Consider the following 27,720-nt stretch of genomic DNA (forward strand, 5'->3'; position numbering starts at 1 on the left):
TCTTTGCGTGATTGAATAGGATAAAGGCCATCACAATGTTAGTGAAGGCTATGAAGAGGATAAAAAGCTCCATTTTCAACATATTGCCAACCCTTTTGTATGAAGCACCTCATAAATAAAAAGGAGTTTAACTAATATCACCGTCAACACATCCACTCCAGAAACTTCGCAAAATATTCGTGGCACATTTCACATTTTCTACGTGTGAACATGAGATCCCTTATGAAGACCGAAGCTATATGATGGAGGAGGTAAGCATTGTTCACCACAATGCTCTCAGCAAGCTTTGTCTTCTTCATCAGAATGTCCATCCCTTAGAACATCAAATTCTTTGATGATCTCATTAAGGGAACCTTCAATTGGGTTCACCACTCCTTGAGCACCAGAAGGCTCGAGAAAGTAAGTGCCACTGTCCTTTCTGCATTTTTTATGATCCCGGCAAGAAACACCAATGTTGCTGGGATCACTAATGACTTGTCATTAGGATATATCTGCACAAAGACATGACTAACCAAAATATTATAGTTGTTATCCATTAGTGTATATTCATTTTCTGATTTTGATGTTCTAGCCAAACTGATTTAATGAATTACTAGAATAAATATGGAATTATTTATATTTGATTATATAACAAATCAAGACGGTTTGAAGATACAGCTAACCAAATTTTAATACCTCTTAATAAACCATATAAAATGATAGCCAAAACTTTTTGAATCATTGGGATAAATTTGGAATTATTTACATTCCATGATATAGCAAATCGAGACAGTTTCTTACACTTAGGATATTCATTTTTTTTATTTTGACGTTCAAGCCAAATTGATTTATCATTGTTGTAACCACGCGCCATCTAGACATAGGATATTTTGAGATGCTTTCATTTGGTTAAAGATATTGATTGTAAATTACGTAGTGACTCTGAACTTATAAAACATACAAAACCTCCACATATATATAAAACGAAAGGAAATGGATCACATTAGAGAGAAGATAAAAGGGAAAGAAAATTGATCGGCATATTAAAAAAAGATGGATAAAGCAATTGAACTCATAGTTGAGAGACGAGGGATATTTTCAACATGATAAATGATAATAACGATATGTCGATATATATCCAAGCCCACAAATATATATCTAACAATGCTAAATTGATGAGGTATATGTTAGGAACACAAGGTTGCTTGCCGGTGTGCATATGATGTGCATATAAAAGCAAGATTGGGAGTCGAGTGGAGTTGGAGTTACGCATGAAATGGGGACAACTTCCTTTATGGGATTTCTCAATGAGCCTGGCTTTTCTCACCTACAAAAACAAAAGGGGAAAAAGTAGAGGACGAAAATGCATTGGGCTTCAAACTCCATAAAATTCCACACCAACTTTTGTTTGTATCGAAATCAGGCTTAACTTTCAGTGTCCGGTTGTGTTAAAGTTGGCGACATCCGTCCCCTAAATTTCATGGAATTCCGCACTAACTTCATGGGATGTTACGGTTATTTTCTTCTTTTGGAATGTGACCATCCAAACGGTGAAAGCTTTCAAAGAACGAGACGACCTCTGTTGTGTGCACCAACAGTGAAATGGGTGGACCGAAACAGAACGAGAAGGGAGAGTAGAAACCTTATCAAATACATTGGATTTCATGGCGACAACGATTGACGACGGGAACATGCGAATACGTCCAGAAAGGAAGATTGACGACCAACCAGAGCCCGAAACGCGAAAGTTCGGTAGGCAAAGCCTAGAGGGAGGGAGAGTGGGGCGGCTGAGACGGAGAAGAAAGAGCAACTTCACGATGTTTCAAAAATCAGAGAAATGAGCTAATATTTTCTTTCGGCCCAAAAAAAATTATTTTTCATTTTCAGAAAAAAAGTATAGTGACTGGGACCACTTTTTCTCTATAACTTTAATCGTGAATTACTAATTCGACTGGATCGCAAGAATAAAATTAAAGACAAGTTTATTATTAATTAGACACAAATAACTTGATTTTGACATGCTGTATAATCAGTTATCATTGGCCATGTCAATAGTCTTATTTGCCCTGTTGGCATGGTTGATAATTAATAAAAAGAGTAGTGTTTCAAGCTCGAACTCGTCTTAAATCAAATAGACATAAGCAATCAAGATGTACTGATCGTTTCAGATTCAATATAATTCACTCATTTATTTAATCTGATGATATCATTTCCCCCCTTGATTATTATCAGTCACACACACTTTGGAGTTCAATCCCTGCATGTTTTGATAAGTCGGTCGATGTTCTTATCGGTGGATTTGTCTAAGTATTCATTCTTGGCACTTTGTTCTTAGGAACGGGATGTTAAATCCGTTAATTTAAGTAGTCTTTAAAGATTAATAAATATGTCTCGTAATCAAGCACATTCCGATTATAGCCAATATTTCAAGTCAATACACTAAATGGATGGAATAATTGTTCAAAAGGTCCTAAACCTATTGTAAGCTAGCCAATTCAGTTATTAACTTTTCAATTTGACCAATTTACTCTTTAACTTTTCAATGATTTTCCAATGTAGTCATTATGTCTAATTTTGATTGGAAATTGCTGACACGACCACCGGCTTTCCTAGGCAATGCGGCTGGCATTGACATGAACTATTTTTGTAATTTTTTGAATTTTTTGAATTTTCTTTTCTTTTCTCCCCAGACTAGAAATCCCTCACCCTCCCGAGTCCATCCGAGTCCTATGATGAGTTGCTTCACGCAAGAAATGCTTCCACCGTCCGAACCCTACGATGAGAAGCTCCGAGCGAAGAGTACCTCAGCACATAAATCCTGCGACAAAAAAACACTCGAGGAACTCGACTTTGAAATTCGAAGTAACTAATTCCAGGTACATTTGGTATCCCTCTTTAGTTTATATTGGCAAAAAAAAAAAAAAGTATTTGCATTAGCATTTGGTCAGTATTGCAGTACAGTTCGATGAGTGGATTTAGATATAATTTGTTTGTTTTTAAAAGAAAACTCTTCGAACTCCCTTTAAAAAAGGGCAGCTGCTAACGTTGAAGCTTCACACCTGTAGATCTTGCAAAAATTAGATTGAATTTTTGGAGTTCTAGCTAAAAACATTTATGTTACACTCAACATTTCTCGCTACATTTCATTGCGCATAGGGGGCAGTATAATTTTATGATTTTGACTCTGCCTTAGGAAATTCAATTCGACAATACGGTGGAGGCTTTCGAATCATTTTACGTGTTACGTGAACTTGAATTTTCATTTTCTCAATTTTTTAATTCACTTTTACATCGTCAAAATTCTAAACTTTCTATCTAGCGATGCCAGTCGGTCATGAAGAGTAGGCCAGTCACGAGGAGGAATAATTGGGCCACAATAGATACAGGGCCGGCCTTGCCCATTAGAATCAAGAGATCCAAGCCCACTTAATTAGACTGAATCGGCCCACTTGGAGAGGCCTTGGTGGACTGCTGCCGTACATACATCTAAATCGGTATGCATGGAGTAAATGCGAAACAAACTGAGCCTTAGCGTTGGGTTTTAATGCTAAACGATCCTTCTTTTTGCATTACGTAATGTGTGTGTATGTTATGTGCATCGAAGCCCATTAAATCATCCACATTTACTCCATTCATAGTAAATTCTAGATTTGGTTTTTTATATTTTTATCTTCTTGATCTCATTTTCACTTCAATAGGTCATATCCGCATGTATCTGGATTTATGCACATGCGGCAATAAGTACATTTTTTGTTACGACCTTTATTGTTGATTTTTACCTGCATGTTAAGCTGAGGTATTAGACCGCTTTATGGCTCTGTCCACATCTTGGACACCATGTATATGGTCTCTTCTGGTTCACCTGGCAAGCCCTGAGCCAACCCTAGCAAATCATCATGGCCCGGGGATGTATCGGGTTGATTTCTAGTCATTTTTGCACGTATTTCGAACTCATCGAACTTAGATGATCACCAACCGGATATGTGAAGTGCTGGTCGAGGAATATTTAGTTCGATGACGATCTTTTTTCACGTCTTCAGTTCATTTTGAATAATTTGCGCAATTGTCCAGACCAGAGATGGTGGGCGTTCGGCATTGTTTAGTTCATTCGACAGGTCCCGGGCCTGTCCTTATGGGCCCCGATGGCCCATGGAGGCTTTGGGATGTTTTAGTGAACGGCCGGCACTGTTTAGGGCGCGTGAAGCGGCCGTAGGCGTGCTGGGCGGCCCATGACACGGTGTGGACAAGCACGGTGACGGTCCCCCGCGGGCCCGGGTAGCCTCATACGTATTCATGAAACTTTACATTTTGGCACGTTTTGCTCATTTCTAGTTGGGATGATAACCCTAAATTTTTAATTTGTTCAATGTGATTTTTGGACCTTTGATACATGTTTAATGTAGTATCTAAACTATATCAACATATTCAATATAATCCTTCCATTAATTTAAGATCAGGGACAACACTAAACATTTTCATATAGTTCAAGGACCACATTGAACATTTATGAAAAATTCAGAGGCTGCATTAAATAAATTAAAATTTCAAGAACCACATTACACATATGAGCTAAAGTTTAAAGACTACATTGCACATTAGGCCAAAGTTCATTGAGCATTTATGTCATTTTGCCTTTCTAATTCAATACATAGCATTTCGTTCATTCTCTAGACATTGCATTTAGTCTAGATTATTATTTAAGCCAGTGCTATCATAAAAGGAAAAGAATTAAAAATAATTAAATGAAAAATAGAGTTTCCTTTAGGTAAAGGTCACATTTTTAGGACTCGGCTTCATACGTGCTTAGCCTGGTTTTATTTGTTTCAAAATTTCATTACTTTCATAGGTTAATCAAATGCTAGATTTTGCCCTATACAGCTCGGTTTTTGTCTTTACCACACTTCAGTTATATTGACATTATTATACTATATTTGGTTGTTTCTTTGTTTAAATTTGATTGTGTGAGTCCCCGTGCATGTTAACTTAAGCTCCCATCGTTGGGAAATTAAAAAGATAACGCTAAAAAGATCACATGAAATGTTTTCACGAAAAGAAATAGTTATAAATGGATATGCAAATAGAATTGAGATAGGATCAATTATAATAAAACTACAATCTGAGGCAAAGCAATAAGTATCACCCATACAAAAGATACTTTTCTTTTGTCATAGTGCATGAAATACTATAAACAAGCAAGAAAGAATAATCTTTACTCGATTCCATGCTTGACAAATCTTTCATTCTTTTGAATAATAAATCTATAACCTATATGGGCAGGATTAAATATATGATGAGGTTACCTGATAAAGAGAAAAAGGGGTGAGAAAATTGAAGGGAAGGAATGTTGCCCAGCATGGACAAAAGGCAAAAGGTGAGGAAAGAGAGAAAACGAATATTTTGGGCTTTATATGGACGAAACTTAGTGAGCTCATGCAATCTTAGCTTACAAATTTCGTACATCTATAAATTTTAATTTCGTGATGGTTAATCTTGTCTAGTTAAAAAAGAAAAGAAAGTGAGGGAACAACCTCAGGTCGAAGAAATCAATAATCAAGAAATAGAAAAAAAAAAATGATAAAGAGAGATTCCTGATTTGTAGAAAATATATCGCTACTTGCTTCGGTGGAATACAAACATGCCTTTTGGGAGCGGCCCCCTTATTTTAACTCCAGTTTGGCTTTGGCTTATCGACATGAAAAGAAAAGTCTTTTTTTACCCATTTCTTTGGCTATAGCTACTTTTTTGTCGAATTTTGACATTGGTTGAATCGATATCAAAATTGAGTGAAAATACATTGTCATTATCTTCCCAATTACATAATAGTAGATGGTCTAAAAATTAATAATCTAATGGTTTCTTCCACTTTCGTGGTTAGTGAACATTTACTTTAATCCGCCTTCATCTATCTTGAGCTCCATTTCATTCTTGGAATGATTGGTACACGATTCCTTTTACCTTCCTGGCTTTGGAATAGATAGCGTCTTTCGGACAAATTAGTAAGGAACCATCTCAACGAAATCTGCTGCTATAGATAACAATCTCATAAAATTAATGTCGGATGGAGAAAATCTTATAAGTAAGTTTTATACATGTAGTTATCCACTTGAACTGCCAATAATGATGATGATGAACAACAACAATAATTGAATGCATTACCATCTCCTCATATAGTACTTTGGATAGACACGATAAAGAAAAAGAGTCAAGCCTGTGGCATCGCTTTGTTGGACGGTTAATTTTTTACGCAACTCACTAACACGAAATGAAATGGACACATGATTGTAAGCGTATTCAAATTGTGTTTGAACGGATTAATCTTTAATGCACAAAAAGTTAAATGTGTCCTATGCTAGTTGATCTTTTCAATCATTTGTTATGATACGCTTAGACACGACTCATCAAATGAGTTATATGTTACCCCTGTTAATGTAATCTGATTAGATACAGTTAGGCACTCTGCTACCAATTAAAACATATTTTTATAAGGTTTATTTCTTAAACATTTAATGTTGTGCAACTCGTTTGACAAAAGTATCGGGTTTGATTCTAAAAGATATGACACGGTTAATAAATAATCGAATATGTATGAATGCTGCAGATAAGCACATATTGAAAAGTAAGTGCATAAGAGTTATGCGGGGGAAACGATGTCGAATGTTTAGAAGAGTTCGAAGCTGTTTCACCGGTTTTGAAAACTGCAACGATATATCTTCCACCAAATATTACCTTTAGTTTTTATTTTGAGGGCACTTAGGTTCTGCTCTAATAATACATATGTATGTATGTATGTATAAGATTTTGATTCCAACGAAATCGTACAATACAGGTCCAGAATCAATGATATTATATTTAGACTTTGCCCGATTTAATCAACGGCTCAATTTAAATGCACTTCAACACACTATCAAAAGCTAGCTATGACTAGATGGATTAATGAATGCAAGTCAGAATTTAATTGATGACGCCAGATGATGGGGAAAAAAAGCAGGAAGGCACTACTCCTAGATGGATATGGGAATATAATGTCATAATCTAATCAACAACATTAAATGATAGAAACAATTTCAAGAAGGCATTGCTCCTAGATGGGAATGAGGACACAACGCCAAAATCTAATCGATAATGTTGGATGGTAGAAACAACACTGGGAATGCACTACTCCTATATGAGTACAAGGATATAACATCGAAATTTAATTGACAATACTGGGTGGTAAAACAACACTTGAAAGGCATTGTTCCTAGATGAGTATGAGAACATAACATTGGAATCTAATCGACGGCACTAGACAACAAAAACAGCACTAGTAAGGCATTGCTTCTAGATGGATACGAGGACATAACATCAAAATCTAATCAACAACGTTGTACGATAGATACAACATCATAAAGGCATTGCTCCTGGATGGGTACAAGGAACAATGTCAAAATCTAATCGACGATGTTGGACGGTATGACAACACTAGAATCTAATCAACAGTGCTACCTAAGATATTGATGCTGGCCAGAATTGAATCAACGATGGGAATTTGAAATTACAACTAAATTAGACTAACACGATTAGAGAATAAGACAAAAGACTTTTGTTGTATTATTCCCGAGGGGGGGGGGGTGTCGCCTTCTCGTTGTAGAACTCAGGGAATTTACAAAGTTGTCTCCTAACCGTCGAGCGGCTATTAATTTGACTTGCCCCCTCAAGCTTGTTAGAAGGATAGTCGGCAGAGGGAAACGACTAACCTATTTTACAGAGTTGTCTCATAACCATCAAGTGGTTGTTGATTTGAATTGCTGCCTCAAGCTTGTTGGAAGAATAGTCGGCGGAAGAAACGACTAACCTACTTTGATACGCAATAAACAAATTACTCACGAGTGTACGTTGAATCACTAGCGAACAATAGACGATATTATTTCACGATGGTCCGAATACAATCACGAGGTAAGTATTCTAGTTCCACAGCATTAATGCCTCTTGTTTTCTCAAAGCAATAATGGAATTGTCTTTATTCATTGATGGAGAGAAGAAGAAGAGTGCACAGTTTATCATAACATTCTTTCTGCCAACCATACTAGCCGTTATCTCCCGAAGTCATTTATATAACGTTTCTCTTACTCTTTTAAAATGTGTCTCTCCATCATATCAAGATGAACCAGTGTATCTTTATAACATCTCATCATGGGCATACCAACGTAATGTACAAAGCTCTTGCCACGTTCCCTATTATTCAGCTAAATCATTCTGTAACCGCCTCGATCGTGCCCTTATCCATTGATGATAACTTCCTCAGCTGGGTTTTTATCATCAACCGCCTTCGTTTCACATGCCACTTTGGCTCCCTTTTGGAGTATTTTTGAAAGCCTTACTCTGAAGTTTACTGTTAAAATTACCCCAAGACTTGCATCATGGCTGGACACATGGCTCCTCCATCGTTGACCATCAAATCTCTATTAGTGTACCCATTGACAACCAATCATTCGTCAATATTTATACGGCATATATGCAATTCTCTTTGGCCTTGAAGTGATTTTCGCCCATATGACCGGCACGTGACAGCATGACTAATTTTAAGCATCAACAGAAGCAAATGCTCTTGCAAAAGAAATTCACGTGCAAATGAAATAAACATGAAAATCGAGACGTGATAGTCTAGACAATGAGCGGGCCAATGCAACCACATTAACTTCCTCAGGATAAAGGTTTGCTTGCTCAATGAGAAAAGTGGCTGCTTATTGTTTTTCTCGTTTTCCTTTTGGTGGTGGGAAGTTTTTTCACTGCCAAGTTCCATCAAAGCCATGGACAAAATCCTCAAATCGAACCTTGTTTTCCAACTTTGGGAAAAACAATGATAAATCAGACAACTTATGATGAGACCAATGCATCTCCGTCGTTGACTAATGCGGACCTCACATGGAATCCACGTGATTCGGCGCATGTGACTGAAGGCTTGTGTGCACCTGATTTATGCAAATAGAGCTCAAACGCAACTCACGACTTTTGGCAAAACAATTCAAAAGAAGAAAAAATTCGATTCACCGGTCATGTGCAAGTTAAGAACATTTTGTGGGTCCTTGTGAAAAGAAAAGACAGAAAAGAGGAATATTACATGGGGTCCAAGTCAATGAAAAAAGAAAACATACCGGAAATGTATCTTAACTTTCACCAAATGACCACTTATATATCTCTACTTTACCAAATACATACCCGAAATTTACCTATGGGGGCTACTTTAAATCTTGACCCCATCAACGAAATTATCGTTTCCTTTATAAATGTCAATCATCCCCAAATTCTCACATCTACCTGAAATACTCAAAACCCATCTTCTCGAAAACAAGTAAAGAACCATCTCAACTTGTATATATCCACATTGTGATGTAACCAAAACTCTATTGGAGAGGAGCGGTAAATTTCATATTAAGCAAAAACATGTGGACATGTCTTTTTTGGGGATCAGACTAAGCAAAGAACATCTCTACATGTCTTCATACTGCTGAGGTTGCGGACCAGCGGAGGGAAATCAGAAAAAAAAAATTAAAATAAAAAGGAAAGAAAAGAACAAGCAAAAAAAGAAAAAATCAGAAATTCTCAAAATACAAAAATTTTCCACATCGGCGTTGGCCGTGCCGCATAGGATAGACAGCATTTACATCTGTGATTTCCTGGCTAAAATTGGCTGGAACGAATGCATTGGCAAAACGTTGAAAGATTTAACACTAAATCGGTCAAATTGAAATAAAATTTGATTAGCATCCGTATAATAAATTTACAATTTTTTTTTTGGTTATTTCCCAACCTTTTCACATATTAGACAAGCGTACGTATACCAAATACTCTAACACCATCAAATGTTTCCAAGTGAAGACATAGGCAACCACAAATTAACTGCGCTTAAATTCCACAAATTCGAATATGGATTAATAATAATAATATAGCTTTCGATGGATGAAACGAGCGTCGTTGTATCGAAACAATAATGATATGATCGATAGGAGGAGGATCTACGAAACAATAAGATCCCGACACGTGTAGCTTTGGTAGGAGAATGTTCAAAATCAAATATATGAATGATAATTCTTATTTTTCATAATATTATATTGAATGAGACCAAGTAACAATATACGACCGGACCACGAAAATGAAACTGAACAGAAGGTAGAGCTATCCCATCCCCACCTGACCTTGATTCTCGTTAATGGCGACTTCAATGATATGACACAACAACATTAGTCCAACAACCTATATCGATATATCTTATTGTTGTCCATGTCCAAGTTCTATCGACGCTTCTGATTCGGATGAACTTAAGTCCAATCTGTCTCCATAATACATGCCCAATCCATGTTTGTAAAAACAACCGAAATGAATCATCAACAGCCAAACAAAGGTAAGAAGCTCTCCCCCTTTGCTTAGAACCTGCACATGTGCCTCTCCCTTGACATGAGTCGCGGCAAAAGCCAGCATCTCGACCCACACTCCACTCATCACCTCCCACTTCTTTTCCTTGAGGCTTTCCATCCTCATGGCCAATTTGATCCCCAGGAAAACCGCGGATCTAGGATACCGGGGAGAAGGCGGTTTCGCACCACGCTTAAACAGTTCCATACATGCCCCCTCCACATCCTTGGATGCAACACCTAGGATGATATCCTCTAGTTCATAGAATGTATCCCTTAATCTCTCATGGAAAATTCCCATCACAGTGGACATCACATTAGACTGATTAACTAAAAGATAGAACATGTAGTCAGAGAGGATTTTGCTAAATTCCCTTTTGTCATCTCCAACTATGTTTTTCTCTATGTTGTAACATATTTCAGTAGCAAGATGCCAGACTATAATATTAGCGTCATAAGCCTCGGTGACATACTCTAAAAGATCGGTGTAATCACTATCCTCCAAACTCTTGAGAAACAAATGACCTATAGACTCAAATACTTCATTCATCTGATCAATCTTATTCTTGGATTTACGTTTCACCTCTTCAAAGATAAAGATCCATAACTTCTTAGTCAAGGGATTCTTGGACACATACTTCACATCCACATTCAGTGAAAGAGACACAGTGATTGCCTCACCAACTAGACGGAACCAAGAGATGATCTTCCGAGCCATACGGAATGGGAAATTGCAGATTTGGCGAATCGGGTCCAAGCACCAATTGCACTTGTACATCTTTCTTGGACTATCCTTTAATCTATCGAGCATGTACATTTTTCTTGGACTCCTCTTTAATATATTGAAAAAATATTGCAAGTAGAAATGGATTCTGACCACCTTTGAAATATTAACAGCTTATCTAAAACCACATACATAAAAATGGTGTTTGGCTTTACTTCACATGTGGCAAATCGGGGCTTCCTCATGTCATAAATGCCAAATACCAAGTTGTTGAGAAATGAACCTAGTTTAGATGGTTCTTTGTTTAGCACCTTGCACCTCTCAAAATAGACAACAGTCCAATCAAAGAAAACAACCATGAATAGATTTATCATATCAAAAGCAATCCCTCCAAGAAAAAGAGAATAAGTAATTTCCACATCAAGTTTGGAGAGCCAATGCTTCTTCAAGCGATTGAATAGGATGAAGGCCAATGCAATGCAAAAGAAGGCCATGAATTGGAAAATATGGCTCCACATGCGATGGATTGCCAATGCTTTTGTATAGAACACCTCATAAATAAAATGGAGTTCGACTGATATTACCCTGAACGCATCCACAGCAGAAACTTTTTGGAAATATTTGCGGCATATTTTGCGATTTTGAGGTGTGAAAATGTGATCTCCAACGAAAACCAATGCTAATTTATAAAAGATGTAACCATGCCTGACCACAGTTCTCTCGACAAGCTTTGCTTCTTCTTCATTGGAATATCCATCCCCTAGATCGAGTTCATTTTTGAATTTGCCAAGGGGATCTTTAATGTGAGTCACCATCTTCTTGAGCTTTAGAAAGGTCGATAGATAAAGTGACCATGTCCTCTCCAAATTTTTTATGACCCCGGCAAGAAACACCAATAGCGTTGGGATCACTAGCGACTTGTCGCTAGGAAATATCTGCACAAAGACATAAATGACGAATTGATTTGGAATATAAGACTGAGCAGGTGCCGTCTCCAGAGCGAAGTGTCCTCCAAAGAGAAGGCAGTGATGGTGGTTGGACCACCAAGATGTAATAAGAGAAAGGAGGCCCAAAGTGCATGCAATGCTCCATCTAGTTCAGCTGCACGAGTGCATGAATTGCCTTGCTTGTGAGAGATGAGCCCAATTGTGAATATAGCTACCCAATTAGCCAATAAATAGGCCAACCACAAGAAGAAATCGATGTACTCATTGGTTGTTTTCTTTCTAAGGGGTGCAAATAGAAAAAGATAGAACTGAAGAGAGAGGCTTAGTAAGATGAGACCTTGAATATTCCATTTGTTCAACAGATCCAAAATGAAGTTAAATGCCATGTTTTTGCGTAGTTTGAATTATATCGCTCCTCTCTATTATAATTATGAGTACAACAAAATGAACAGAAGGAAGAGAGGGGAATGTATATATAGATATTGAGATGGTCCCTTGTTTGATTGTCTGAAGATAATATCTATTGAGAAATTTGAGAAAGTAAAAGAATCAAGAACTAACTATTTCCTTGATGAACACAAGTAAGGTATCTCATTTATTAAATAACACAAGAAAAGTATTTCATTCATGACTTATGATTATTGCTTTGTGTCAGGTTTTTTGTTTTATTGCCGAATCGGTCCTTTCTCGATTTTACTAGACATCCATCTATTTCACGAGCGAACACCGTTGAGAAAACCTCGATTGATATTGTCACGTGGGTAAAGACTGAGCCGATACGGCGATACCCAATGTGAGCTATATTGTCACGTGCCGATCGCATGAACAGGAGGTTGAAAATCACACCATCATACACGGGGCACGCAGGTAGGAAATACGGAGCAATTATACACCATGGAGGTATAACTGATTGTCGACGAAACCTATGAAAGAAAACCCAGTGATCGACGATGAAATAAGGGATTGCCATGTGTCCGGTTAACAAAAATACAATGAGGAAGATCAAAATGGCTGCCCAAATAGTGGTGGCGGTAGGTGTTTGATTAAGGTATTCAAAACATTCCAAAAGGCGCCAAGGGTTGATGCCGGCAAACTCGGAAGCATTGAGACATGATCAAAGCAGTTATCCAGAAAGTGGGCAAATTGGTTACAGTAAGAATGTGTTTAAAGATGGAAGCGGTTACCAAGAAGTGAGCAGTTATTAAATAGTTACCAAAGTACCAACCCCGGCGCAAACTGAAACAATACATCAAATGTCTTCATTTTATCTCTACATTATCTCATTTTAGCTTCTCTAATTATAGCTCTCAGATTCTCGTCATTGATCAGATTCCAGCGAGTATCTTTAATGTCGATTAGGTTTGGTGTTGTACCCTCGTCCAGTGTCATCGATTGAGTTCCGACGTTGTCCTCTACCCAAATACGTCGTCATTGATTAGATTCCAGCACTGTATTGGCATATGTATAAACAATGTTGTTGATTGAATTCCAGCACAGTTTAAGTTCAACATTGGTCATTAAGGTTGTATAGTTTGTTCATGACTAGAGATTTTATTCTATTGTATTTGATATTCTCTGTCTGGAATTAAGCAAAAAACCTATGTCTCCTTCAAATAAAAGCCAAAAATATCATTCGATGAAAGGTATTTCGTTACAAAATCAAAACCAGCGAACTAATACCAAATATTTGTGAAATTTGTCTTTTGCTTCCTATATTCCTACGGCTGTTATTTTCGTCTTACGATTTGTTTTCTTATTCTCATTTGTTTTCTTTTTTGAGAGTATCCACATTAAGTGAATGATTTCCCATTTATCGAATTATAATACAACTTTAAATGTTGATGTTCGAGCCAAATTGATTTATTGTCAAGGTAACCACGTCATCTGAGCATGAGATATCTTTTCGATGCTTCTGTCTGGTTAAAGATATTGATTGTGAATTACATAGTGACTACGAACTCATAAATTATCCAAAACCCCCATCTATATATAAAAGGAAAAAGGAAATGGATCACATTAGAGAGAAGATAAAGGGGAAAGAAAATTGATCAGCATATTAAAAAAGATGGATAAAAAAATCGAACCCATAATCAACCGATGTGAGATATTTTCACCATGATAAATGATAATAACGGTACGATGATGCACATCTAAGCCCACAAATGTATACATAATAATGGCTAAATTGATGAGGGGCATGTTAGGAACACAAGGTTGCTTGCTGGTGCACATATGATTGCCCATATAAAAGCAAGATTGGGACTCAAGTAGGGTTGGTGTTATGCATGAAATGGGGACAATTTTCTTTATGGGGTTTCTCAATGAGCCTGGCTTTTTTCTCAGCTACAAAAAAACAAAGGGGGAGAAGGTAGAGAACGAAAATGCATTGGGCAGATTTGATGAAATTCCACACCGACTTTTGTTTGCATCGAAACACTTCTTTTCTTCTTCTGGACGAAAATGCATTGGACGGAAAGGTGAATTTAATCTTCACGAGAACGAAGAGAACGAGGCTTTCGATGAACGAGACGACCTTTGTCGTGTGCATCAACACTGAACTGGGCGGACCGAAACCTTTTTATACAAATGCACTAAATTTCCATGGCGAAACGATTGACGACAGGACAACAGGCGAAATACATCTGAAAATGTTCCAAAAAAAATCCCACACATAAATTAGGGTTAAAATTACGAGAAAATTCAAATTGATATGTATATGATAAATTTTATTTCAAATTAATTTTTTTACTATCAAAAACTTTAAATTGGCATATTTGTAATAAATTTATTTCAAAAGACCACAAAAATCTTAAACTAGTATACTAAAGTGATTTTAAAACCGATACGTTTGTGACAAATATACTCGCCGTAAATTGAAACTTGTATAACTATAAAAAAAAAAATGGAGAGTAAAAAGTTAAACCGGTACACTAGTCAACCGCCACGTGCCATTCAACTCAAAGAATTTGACAAGAAATATAATATAAGTTAATAAATGGTAAATTTATTATAAATGTATCAATTTTAGGTAAATTTGTCAAAAGTGTATTACTTTGGAGTTTTTCATGATATTAGTCCCATGAATTAATATTTTATTTCATTCAACCAAAATAAAATTAATATTTATTATTTTTTAGAAAAAGTTAGTGAAAGGGACCCACTTTTATCTATACCTTTTATTGTGATTTACTGATATCACGGGACCACAAGAATGAAATTAAAGACAAGTTTATTATTGATTTGATGAAAATAACATGATTCCAACATGCAATATTTTCACCTATTATTGCCCATTTCTAATCGTAGCTACCTTGTTGGCATGATTGATAATTAATACAAAAGTAACGTTTTTTTTTTCAGAATACAAAAGTAACGTTCGAAGCTCAAAATCTTCTTAAATTATGTAGACATGACCAATTTAAATGTACTAATTGTTTCAGATTCAATAAAACTCACTTATTTATTTAATCCGTTGATATCATCTCCCCCTGATTTCTACCGTTCACACACACGATGTAGTTTTTTTTTTTTTTTTTTAAATCTAAACACACACAATCCCTGCATGTTTTGGTAATCCTCAGAAAACAAAGTGTAGATTAGTCGATTGATGTTCAAACAGTGGATTTGGCATATTGCTTTTAGGAATGATATGTTAAATCGATAATTAACTTTGTCTCTAAAGATTAATAAACGGATGGGTTCATTGTCCAAAAAAGTTTTAAATAAGTTATACATCAATCAATCAATCTTAAATTTGTCAATTTGATTTAATCATAAATATTTTAACGATTTCTTAATATAATCCTTTTAGCTAATTTTGGTCTAAAATTGTTGGTGTGACTGTTGAATGTCCTATGCACTTTAGCCAATATGAACTATTTTTGCAATTTTTAAAATTTTTTCATTCTTATCTTTTCTTTCCTTTCACTAGGGAGAGTGCTTCACACCCATGGGAGGCAAGGGCTTCACGACCCTCACCAACCCCTTAAGAAGATGAATACTTAGAGAGAAAAAAATAAAAAAATTATAAAAAATCAGAAAAATTTTGTAAAAATATTTCAAAACAAATCAATATTAGCGCCAACACTTACATCAACAATTTCCAACAAATTAGGTGAAAGAACTACCTTAAAAAACTATCAAAAGGATTAAGATTAAATTGACCAAATTTAAAAATTTAAGACCTGATTGGTCAACAACAGTAGCTATTAAGATTTTTGGACATTTTTCCCTAAAAAGGATTATTTTAGTTGTCTTATATTTACCTAATTCAACTTATTACCCAAAAAAATTTCCATTAGTTCAAGAGTTGCTCCTATAGTTAATTCACTCAAGATCGAGCCATTTAACAATGTGCCATCTTCTTGACATGACTTGTGAAGGGAGCACATATCATCAGCTACCATCAAAGACAGATTATGAGATCCAAAGAAACAAATGAAAGATCATCCTCTCACAAATCAGAATTGAGAAAGAAATGACACTCCTATTTAAAAAAAAAAAAAATTCTTGTTTAGTAATTATTGATGCAAAAGAGCTCCGATTATTTTCTTTGTTTACATACAAATTTAAGATCAGTATCACCGTTCACTTGACCAAATATACAGCCTCCTTCCAATGACTCGAGCTAACTTTACCTCTACACATACGAAGTAAAGCTCCCATCATAATGGGCATCACAGCAAAAACAACGCCCAAGGAAGGTTAAATCAACAGGCAAAAAGAATACTACACTATCGACTAAGATTTAAGCTTTAAGGGTAGAAACTAATCGAAAGATCAACAGACCAGACATTTATCAGTCAGCCAAGCTGCTCTTAAAGACCCAAGGATCGCGGAGCAGCCAGCGGTGAGTTTGGGACATCACCTTGCACCATCTTCAGCGGCATTAGTATCATCTGTCCGACTGCCCAACCTGACAATGTCTTCCACGAGAATCTTCCCATCTAGGATAAAATAGTTATACACACTGTTATCCTCACAATATCAAATAAAAATTTAACCCCATCGACCTATCAAAGCCCAATGAATATTGACTAGAATTGCGTGCTCTAAGCATACAATAAAAACATATTTCCTTTAGTAAACTCTAGGGAAACCTTTCACAGATCAATTATCAAGATGTTAAACAATTTCAACTGTCTCAAGAGTTGTGCTTTGTTCTTTCTAGATAGTTGAAGAAAAAAACCATGTTGCAAGAGAAATCTAGATGTAGGAGCTTACCTATATCTTTAGATAGATTGCTGATTAGTTCTTGAATACCCTCCTTGTCCAGAGTATTTTTCAAATACAAAGCAGCAGCAGCGACTTCCTCAGGTGTCACCTTCCCATCAAGGTCCCTGCACGAGTGGGACCATGAATGTGTCAGTGTATGATATACAGTAGTGATAACATCTAATTTATCAACTTACACTCTTCAAAAAATACCCATAGTGACATGTATCGTACAGTTCATATTCAAAGTTTTTCAATATAAAGGCACTATTCTGTTTTCATAATTTTAATAAGATAGTGAGATGTACTTAAACAGCTAAAACAAAGAGAGCCTTTGACTTAAACTATTAAATGCAATATTTATGCTGTTCTTTTTTATATGATTGTAAACCAGATTCCAGTCAAGTGACATTACTGGGATTCCCACCCCAATTATTAGGAAAAGACTGGGTTAATGTCATTGTTGTAATTGGTGGTGGTGGTGGTACCAAGCAAATGCAGACTCTCAACAATCTCATGCATGAGTAGGGATTAGCGCTTCTAGGTTTCATTCAAGTTCCATCCGGAACCTAGAACCTTCCCAGTTGGAACAAATTCCTCATATTTCGAAACCTCAAACCTACCTTGCATGCCAAGAACCTGAAACCTACCCTATCACAGGTTTTAAGGTCGATTCCAGGATCTACTCGGGTTCCACCTATATTATTAATTGAACAGTTGCAGTAAATTAAAACCTTTAATGACCACCATTTGTCATTACAATTCATTGACCATAAAGACATATGGAAAATATAAATAATAATGAAGTTAAAGTCTTAGTTATAAAATGGAAACTCAAATTAGTGCTTCTAAATTATACATTCATCATCAAATGATATGAAATATCGTAAGATCTGTGAAGACATGAACCAAGAAAAATATTAAAACCTGTTCCAAATTCTAGATCAAATTCTAGATTACAGATTCCCAGTTTCAGATTCCTCCAACTAAGAACACAGTACCTACCTGTCCTACATGCCGTAAAACCTAAAACCTATAAGTTCCCACCAGTCAAATTCTCAGGTTCCAGATTCTACCCTGGAACCATGCTTACCCCTATGCATGAGGCACATTGTCCATTATATCTAACATACCTTGTTCCAATCATGGTTAAAAACAAAAACAAAAAAAGTTCGTGTTGAAGAGCAAGGAGTCCATCCATCGCATTCACAAGATTACTCTCTCCAACCCCAAGCACTCTTCTGTTCCTTTTTTTCTTTGGTGAAAAAAAAAATTTCAGGTAAAGATTGTTGCTTATTTCTATATATCCTATACATTAAGACTGTATTTAACGGTCAGGATAAAATTCAGGATATGATATATCTTCTATTCCTTTTTCCTCTATACTAAAAGTTAAAAGTACAGATCACATGGGTCGTTTCCCTTAAGTTGCTCAATCAAGTAACCCAGGCCTTCACTCCTTCACAGATGTTATTTCTTTGTACTCTCTTCCTCTCATATCTAATCAAATGCTCATTTTCCTTTTATAGAATTTAATAAAACTTTTCAAAACTAGATCTCTTCAGGGATCTTTTTTAGTGCTTGTGTGTTCCTTTGACCATACAGAGGTGGTATATGCTATCATTATCATACAATTAGAATGAAATGCCTTAATTTTCAGTCTGACTTCAAATTTTGTCAAATTAAAGTATGCACAAATGTCCTACCATTTGTTGTTTTGGCACTTGGTCGGGTCAAATGAGTCCCCATCTTTTACAATATGAAATTGTGCGCCAATTTTTTTTTCAAACTAGATTTGCCTTTTCTCCTTCTATAATATATGGCCAACTAGAGCACTTGATAACAGTTTAATTTAGAGACGTTAGTCTATAAGATCCAAAACCCATCTAAGGCACAGAATTCCTATATCTTATAAGAAATGGAGCAATTAGAGTGATGTAAGCATGTTCCAAACCTATCAAGTAGTCGCCAACGGTCACCAATTACAGCATCAACAGTGTCAATTTCCTTCTCTAGATTCTGAAGCATTGCATCAACCTGAAGAATGACAATGGTTACAAGAAAATCATGTAAAATGTGACAGTTGTATGACAATTCCACTCAAGTAGCCACTTTTGGGGGTACTAATTTTTACCTTGTCTATTAGTGCAGATGAAACTGCATCCTGTTCAGCGACTTCATCCATCTGATCATTTTCCTCTCGTGCAGCCTTATATACCCTCATAGCATCTTTCTCACCATCTGTCCCCTCTTTGTCCACAATGCTATTATAGAGTCCTATCTGGACATATGAAGAAATGCATGGAACATTGTAATGATAGACCAACAGGATCCTCTACTTAACCATAGAAATATAGCACACAAATCCTCAAGGATCTGCCTGAGTAACGCATCAAAATCAAAAGAATTTTTTATTGCTACATCATTAGTACTCAGATAACTATTGTCCACATATTATAAACCACCAAAAGCAACATGGTAGTCTAATATTCTTGGGCAGATAAATCTCCAAGTAAGGGGGCAGTGCAAAATAGGAGAAATTCCAGAACCAATAAGCATCTCAAGAAAACCTAAAAGAAGGTTGAGAATGTGTACAAAAAGACAAAACTACACTCCGGTCAATGACAAAAGTACAGGCAACTTCGATGCAAAATTAGATAACAAATGATCATTCCCGCAGAACAGATACATAACAGATCAACTTCTGTCAATGCAGCAAACAGACTATAAAAGATGCAGTTTTCCCTAAGGCAAAATAAAGCCATACCTCTTTATTGACAAGCTGCAAGAACTCCTCACGCTCCCTACTCACTGACTGCAAGAGTTAACAGAGGACAGAAAACCAATTGTTGTCATAAACTGAGAGGACTGTCTATAACAATGGTTTAGAACACAAATCACAGCATTTCAGGCTCTGATCCTTACAGATGCTGAAGCTAAAACAGCCAAAGCCTGACTTATTTTGCAGAGATGCTCGTGCTTTTCTAATGTTCTTGTCATAGCTTGTTTCTGTGCTTCCTCTGCTGTTGGCAGAGCCATCTCCTGTAAAGCCACATCTACCCTACTAACTCCAGACTCCTTAGTCCTAGCTTGCTCTTCTTCTTCTCTCTCTTCCTCCTCCTGCAGAATAGAAGTCAAACAACTAAATTCATGACAAGCTGCAGTACAATAGAATTCTGCAGCAACTAAACTAGGGGTGGGTTTGTTTCACAGAAAACTTCATGACAAAGGAAAATTCTTTCCAAGAAATCATTTTTCAGGGATACATTTTCCCCTTTTTCAGGTAAGGGAATTCATTTTCCAAACTTTAAGCATGTATTATTTCTTTGATCCTAAATGGTTTCCAATGACTGATCATTTTCAACAAACCAAGCACGCAAAAGTCCAAAATACTAATTTCCGAAAAATTCTTTCACTCAAACAAAAACACCCTAAATGAAATGCATAAGGCAAGGCTTAAGCTCAGGCCCTTAATCGCAGAAATAAACTAAGGAGACCTCTTCCATTCCACTACCGATTTTTTTATTAATTACCTCATATTACAAATACACGACAATCGCGTGTAGTGAAACATGTATTAAAAGATGGTAGTCTAGTATTAGATTTGTCCAAAATACAATGATGGAAATTTGGAAATGAATAATGACAAAAATACTAATTATCAGCAAAGAGGAACTACAGTGAAAATTTTTGCCAATTTGCTACAAAGGATAATGAAAAAAAAGGAAAAGAGGAAAACCTTTATCAGTTCTTCTTGCATTGCTAGGTACTCCAATTTCCTCCTTCTTTCTGACACAGAATCTTCAGAAGGTAATGAGGTAACACCAACAGTATCCACAACTTCATCTGGAAGTGAAGAAAGTGTAGCTCCAACAGCTTCCTCTGGTTTAACCCGATTAGATACAACGAAGGCCCTGCACATGGGATCCCACAAATATAGCTGAACATATCGAATCAAAGATGAAGAGGAAATAAAGGATCGACAAAGAAATCTGGTTAAGTTGTGCTATTGTTTTGAGCACCACTCAACCAGTTAAGGGACAGGTTTAAATACAGCAAGAGCAAGCTTTTACCTGGAAAGGATCAAAAGAGAGGATGGTAAAGAGTGATTCAGAGACAAGTCCAACCAATCACGAAGCTGCAGAAAGCACAACCCTTAAACCACAGAAAAAGCCACACTGCTTTTTGACATAACTTAATCGACATTACAAAAAATATTTTATTTTTTTCTAGCAGTCACAGGAAAGGCACCATCTATGACCCACTCTGATCAGGAAGTTGGGATTCTAAAGCTGTTCCAGGAAGAAGGAAATTCTAGGAGACAAGGAATAGATACCTCCAAAAAGGCAAAAGCATGAAACCAATTTTTCTCCGCACAAAACCCCACAGTTAAAAGGATGAAGTGAGATAACAGAAAGCACTAACAAAAACTCCATCTTGCATAGAGATGCTAAGTATACTAAGATAGCAAGTAACCAATTGAGTGCAATTGCCCTAACTTCTGACATATCAGACAATTCAATTGCAGGTCACCAAACTCAACTGACCTTCTATATTTCTGTAAAATATGAACTTATGGATGTAGACGAGAGATAAAACCTATTTTTCATACAGAATATATACCGATGACCACACAAGATAAAACCTATTTTTCATACAGAATATATACCATAGGTAAGAAAGGTAGGCCATCTTCCTCAAGAGAACTATAGATAAAGAGGAGAAAAAGAAAAACCTGTTGGCGCATGTCTTCAACCGACCGTAATCCAAGCATGCCTCTCTCCCTACAATCTTCACGAAGCTCCTCCTCTGAGAGGGACTCCACCCCCTCTGCTTGAATCAGTTTATCATCTTCTTTAATGCTGAAGTTATACCACGGAAGAAATGTGAGGTTTGGCCAAAAAAATAATAATAAAAATAATAATAATCTCCATTTCTAATTTGTGCAGACACAAGAGTTCTTGTCATTAGACAAAATAATGGAACATAAGCAATTTGATTTAGGAGACTCATGGCACAGCATTTGCAAAGTAAATGAGACTAAAGTAAGATTGTACTGTTTCAAGAAAGTTTAAGTTTATACATGAAGGAACATGCAGTTCCAGATTCCAACTGCTTTGACAAACAAAAATTAATATTCAGGAAAAAGTCCGAAATGAGAAGGATCCTGTCCAAGGTTGATAAAGCAGGATGCGCAGCAACCATTAAACATAGGTCTTTGCTTAATTAAATGTGTCTTCATGGGTCCTAAATAGATATACTCAATCTATGCCACATAGGCTCTGCACTAGTAAAACAATTTGATCAAATCAGTAGCATTTATACTGAAGGAGAAGTGTTCAAACAGAATGTTTGCTAGTGAGACTGAAGTTCCTTGGCTAAAAATAAACACAAGCTATAGCCAAATAGTTTAGCTGGCTGATGAATAGGAGAACTGCCCTGCTTCTTTGCTAGGATACATATTATTCCACCTGAGTATCTTAGCCATTTCTTGTCAAGTTCAAAGAAAAGATAATGATCTATCATGGGGCTTAAATTGATTATTTTAGAAAGCCTAGCTAAACAGATTGTTGAAGCTTAAGTTATAGAAGATATCGAGTGACAGAAAACTATAGTTTGCCGTAGATTATTCATATTCACAACATAGATTAGCTGTACTATTCACTTGCCTATTGCATTTGATCATCACTCAAATAAGGAAAAAGCGATCTCCGCTATCCAAGTCTCCATCATCCCCACCACTCAGCCTCAATTAAATTCAATTTGAAAAGAAAATATCTAGCTCCATACCAACACGAAGCAGTGTACTATTAGTAAAAAGCTCAAGGAGGAACTAACAGGGGAGAAGTCCCCATTAATTAACTCTATTCTCACATTAGCAAGTCTAGTCCCTAAATTGCTGAAGACATCAAGACTAAAGGAACCAATTGACGATAGGTTAGAAAAAGAAGAGTATGACAATTAGAATATTTGAAAGATTTAATTGAAGAAAAACATGTAGATATTTTGACCGAAAACCGCACAAGACGCATTTAAAAACATCAGTCAGCTACCTCATTGAGCAACAAAAGCAACAACGAGAGAAATTAACCAGAAGGTGAAGCTAAGCCTCAAGGTCACGTATCCTTTCCATCTATGATGCCCCTCTTGTTTTTTTTTTTTTAATGATAAACTACATATAATCAATAAGGTAATGATGGGCTACTGCCCCCACATAAAACAGCTTGGAAAGGGAGGCCACCCATATATAAAATTATGTGTAAAAACTACTTTATAGCATTTCCAACAAAACTAGAATATGAGAATGAACTTCCACTATAGCAAAATGAAGAATGCATAACTGATTATACCTATAATACTCCCGAGAGAATACTCCAAAGGTCTAAAATACCACCATTAAAACATGGAAGAAATATATTTTAGGGACAATATTCCTGACCTCCGAAGACGCTTACGGAGCATGTAGCGTAAATATGCATCTGTTCCAAATGGGCTGATTCCCATATATTTGCACATGTTTACTAGTCTGGGTCTGAAAGAAGTGAGATGAACCAACAGGAAAAATATGTTATCACAGCTAGTTCAAGCAAAGAGTTCAGAATTAAAGGAGCACGAGATCAACCTTAAGAAAGGCCTACCTATTGATATTATCTAGAGTGAGCTCATCATTGAATAACTTGGCAAAAGCCAAAATTTCTTCATTATTCACTAGGGCACCTGTTCTGACCTGAGAATCGATATATTAAAATTAGAGGCCAATACCATGAACGAAGGCTTGAGAATCTGTTACTCAACCCTACCCTATTGAGAAACTCATCGAGATCTTCTGCAGTTTGTTTTAATTCACCACTTCTTGAGTTTTGCACTTCTTTAGCCATTTCTTTGACTGTGTCTTGCAGAAACTTGGCATATTCAATTCTTGCATTTAACCTCCGTTTTAGTGCTTCCTGCACATGAACGAGTTTCAATGAAACAACGAAACCTATTTCAAAACAACAATATCCAAACTAAAGATGAATATAATTGTGTCAATATCATCATGTCCATAGGCAATCTAATAAAATTCAATAAAGTGTAAGAAACATGGGAAATATATGCAGCCGGCATTCTCTATGTATATGCAAAGAATATTTGACAGCATATTCCTGCAATATAGCAATTTATACGTTATCGACCACATCAATAATCTTAACACAAATTTAGATGAGTAGGGTCACAATAAGCACACTGTAAGGAAGCCTATGATATTTTTAAATAGGGAAGACTCCTTTCTAGCAAAGAAAATCAATGGACATGGTAGCAATAGAAGCAAGAGGAACATGCCCATCATTAGCAATAAAACTAAAACACCTATATAGATATATAGGGATCTTCAATGTATAGATTAAGAAGATAGGTGGTCAATTCATTTATAAAGCCCAATGGTTGTAAGTATCAAATTATGCATTGAAAGGTTCCACATTATTTTGGTTCCCAAACAGAAGTGAATTTTTGAAATTGGGAAAAGAAGCCAGCCTTAAGAGGTTCTATTTCACCAACAGAAGTTCCAAGCATATCAAGCCAACTTCTCAAGGAACCTTAATACCAAAGTTTGAACATAGAAATACAGATGAATAGACCATGTAAAGGGTCAAAGCAATATGTAGGACAGACTTGTTTATGTATACCTGCTCTTTCATCTTGTCTTGAAATGTTGAGGGCAACATATTGGGGAACAACTTGAGAAATACTGGCAGCAGAAATTCCATGAATGGAACGATTATGAACACCGCAAAAGGAACTAGCCTAAAAATATCGGCTGTTGTACGGGTTAGCTGCTGCCTCTCCCTTCTTGATAGACTCTTACCATCTGCAAGTTTTAAAAGCAATCTAGAACTAATCCTCACATCTGCCCACAATAATTTCGTCCCCAACCAGTAATGTTGCAATGTTGACACAAATTCTGCTCGCCAATGCAAAAGTTTCTTGCCCCAATCCTCTCTGCCAGAGAAATCACAAATGCAGCAAGCAGATGCGAGTAAGAAATTCTGTCTACAGACCAAACTATTCCAAAAACTAGGAAACAGATGCTAACCTGCTCATGGAAGCCACGGCTCTCAACGCAGGACCAACCCCCAGGAGCGTGGCCCATGCCCTTTGCAGGAGGGACTGGGCTGCTCTTTGTGAATCTTGCAACTTTTTAGCTTTTGCTTTTGCTTTGGCAGAACTTAGATCAGCAACGGCTTCATCACAATCTTCTGCAGATGCTTCCTTTCTCCTTTTAGCAACTAAATCTTCATTGCCTTCATCGTCGCTACCCAGCTCCTGCTGCTTTGCAGCAGCAGTCGAAGCATGGCGAGTGAAGGGAAGCATCCACCTCAGACCCAAGGGATACATGAGGTCTTGTTGTAGATTTCCTCGAACATACCCAGCATTTCCACACATTCCCTGAAGACGTCCAACTCCATGATTGCTGGGCAGATTCTCTTTCGCAATCAAGAGAGCCGTACTATTACTTTTTCTGTCTACTTCTGCAGATGGAAGTTCAGCGATGTTGCTGTAACCATGTAGATCTCTGTAGAGAGGAGCATGCTCATGCCCAAGACATTGGAGATATTGAACCGAGCGAACTGAGGAATTCAAGTAATTCGAGATGATGCTCCTCCTCCTGACAAGTGCTCTAGATGCCATCCTCACATGAAGGTCTCCTCAAGAAGAGAAGAGAAGCACATCCAATTTCTTACCAAGCACCCGATATATCTCAAAAGGGTTACTTTTCATAGAACCGTGCTGAGAACAACAACCATGGAGGGAATAATCAGAAGGATGGCTTACCAATCCCGGCACGCTATAACCATGAATAATTAGAACCGCAGAAGGAACAGTAAGAAGGAGGGCTATGTCAACAATTCAGTACACCATAAGTACGAAGACATTTAGTCTACTTAACAGTAACATCTCACACACAGCAAAAACCACAGACAAGAAAGACAGTCACATCCCAGAAAGGGAAATCCTCTGAACCTACTCATGCGAAAACGACGCCCGACGCATTTCTCTAACGCCGAAAATTCCCACCCCATTGGATTTGCAAACACATCAAACAAGTCGAACCAGAGACAAGACGGCGACAACGCGCGATAGGAACAGTATCTGCAGGAGGGAGATACACGTACATATGGAATCAAAATTCAAGGGTATCATTAAAATCGTTTTTCCAAAAAACGGGTAAAAACGCAAACAAAAAACAAAACAAGAAAGAACACAACTTTGCGATGATCAAGAAAGAAAAATCAAAATTAATCCTCCGCCGCCGCCACAAGCGAGCAGATGAAGAAGATGATCTCATTGAACGGCACGCGATCCAAAATCAAAGAGACGGAACGAAGAACCAACAACGACAACCACTCATCGCGAATTCAAATGCAGAACCGACCGCGCCGCCATGCCCCCATCGATTGCTACCGAAACAGACAGACAGAGAGAGATAGAGAGAGAAACGGCTGAGAAGAAGCGATGAAACGCACTCACCGATTCGACTGGTCACCGCCGGAAGCGATCGATCACGAGATGAGCAAAATGGAGAGCTCGATTCGAGCGACGAAGCGGGAGAGCTAGGGTCTCTCTTTCGTCGAAGCTTGCGGGAGGGGAGAAACGTCTGTGAGAGAGGTTTAAGAGGGGGACTAGGAAGGTGGGGCGGCTTCGGGTGCGGCGGCGATCCACGGGAACGGGAGGGGCGTCGCCAGCCGTTCGATCCGTCCGATCGCTAGCAGGGAAAGAATAGTCAAAGGCTTGGAAAAAGGGACGCGGGCCCCACGGAGACCGGTGGCGGTTTTTTTGACGTTCGACGGTGCGTCACGTGGAGAGTGATTTTTGCCGGTGCCCCCGTGCTTCGGAGATACGAGGACCTCACGCGATTTCGCCACGTGCCGCCAGCAACAACAAAAAAAAATTGCTCCCGTCAGATGGGGACCGCGCGAGTCTCACGAAATTTTAACGGCGGAGATTACGACCGGTCAGGACGATGTATCGCTCTTGCGTTGGGCGACCCTTAGTGATTGTGGGGCCATCTCGTCGTGACAGTGAAAACAAAGCACTTGGCAAGGACAATCCTTATGAGTTAAGTTAGAGGAGAGATGCACTAATAGTAAAAAAATGTTAGATTTGAATTATGATCGACGCGAGCGAGGCTGTCACCACGACTTTATCAAGATGCAAGTAAGAATAGAGCTACTATTATTAAATGACAAGCACAATTGAATTTATCCCGAACAAATTAGGGCTTCCTAAAATTGAGGAGAGATTTGGGTTTTGACCTATACAAAGAGATGTCAGATCACTTTGGACTAAATTCTCTACACCATGGGGCCATCGAGTGGTGGGGCATCGTACTTGGAAGAATATTCCTTCAAATCTTTTAAAATTGCCTCATTGACTTTCAAGAATGAATTCTCCTTTATATAATAAAAATATAGTAACATCATAC

General features: G+C 37.3%; 2 protein-coding genes across 3 annotated transcripts; both read right to left on the reverse strand.

The window, feature by feature from the left end:
* Window positions 1–365: 365 nt before the first annotated feature.
* LOC120292830 lies at window positions 366–11,088 on the reverse strand. Its single transcript, XM_039311274.1, has 2 exons — window positions 10,390–11,088; window positions 366–491 (listed from the first exon to the last, which is right to left on the reverse strand). The coding sequence occupies exons 1-2, from the start codon at window positions 11,086–11,088 to the stop codon at window positions 366–368; spliced, it is 825 nt and encodes a 274-aa protein (XP_039167208.1).
* Window positions 11,089–16,536: 5,448 nt separating this feature from the next.
* LOC104457186 (mitochondrial proton/calcium exchanger protein) lies at window positions 16,537–26,913 on the reverse strand. 2 transcript variants are annotated; one of them, XM_039313990.1, is made up of 15 exons: window positions 26,766–26,913; window positions 25,330–26,024; window positions 24,923–25,235; window positions 24,056–24,202; window positions 23,894–23,982; window positions 23,695–23,787; window positions 21,991–22,117; window positions 21,329–21,393; window positions 20,995–21,169; window positions 20,181–20,375; window positions 20,023–20,070; window positions 19,390–19,536; window positions 19,210–19,292; window positions 17,265–17,380; window positions 16,537–16,987 (listed from the first exon to the last, which is right to left on the reverse strand). In XM_039313990.1, exons 2-15 carry the CDS (start codon window positions 25,923–25,925, stop codon window positions 16,905–16,907), a joined length of 2,277 nt encoding a protein of 758 aa, XP_039169924.1. In that variant the 5' UTR covers window positions 25,926–26,024; window positions 26,766–26,913; the 3' UTR covers window positions 16,537–16,904. The 2 variants fall into 2 exon arrangements, with proteins under 2 accessions (XP_039169924.1, XP_039169929.1); XM_039313995.1 differs by having other exon boundaries at window positions 25,330–25,985; window positions 26,766–26,886.
* Between the last annotated feature and the right edge of the window lie 807 nt (window positions 26,914–27,720).

Source organism: Eucalyptus grandis, chromosome 1, assembly GCF_016545825.1.
Source record: "Eucalyptus grandis isolate ANBG69807.140 chromosome 1, ASM1654582v1, whole genome shotgun sequence".
Taxonomy (NCBI): Eukaryota; Viridiplantae; Streptophyta; class Magnoliopsida; order Myrtales; family Myrtaceae; genus Eucalyptus; species Eucalyptus grandis.

Bases quoted from the DNA above. Each gene is read 5' to 3' on its own strand.
- LOC120292830 (XM_039311274.1), bottom strand. From the start codon at position 11,088: ATGGCTCGGAAGATCATCTCTTGGTTCCGTCTAGTTGGTGAGGCAATC. The intron at 492-10,389 runs GTTCTAAGCAAA...GTCTTTGTGCAG, and splicing joins AGGGAGAGGCACATGTGCAG to ATATATCCTAATGACAAGTC.
- LOC104457186 (XM_039313990.1), bottom strand. From the start codon at position 25,925: ATGGCATCTAGAGCACTTGTCAGGAGGAGGAGCATCATCTCGAATTAC. The intron at 21,170-21,328 runs GTAAAAGCTTGC...TCCCATGTGCAG, and splicing joins TCTCTTTTGATCCTTTCCAG to GGCCTTCGTTGTATCTAATC. The intron at 16,988-17,264 runs GTAAGCTCCTAC...ATTTTATCCTAG, and splicing joins CAATCTATCTAAAGATATAG to ATGGGAAGATTCTCGTGGAA.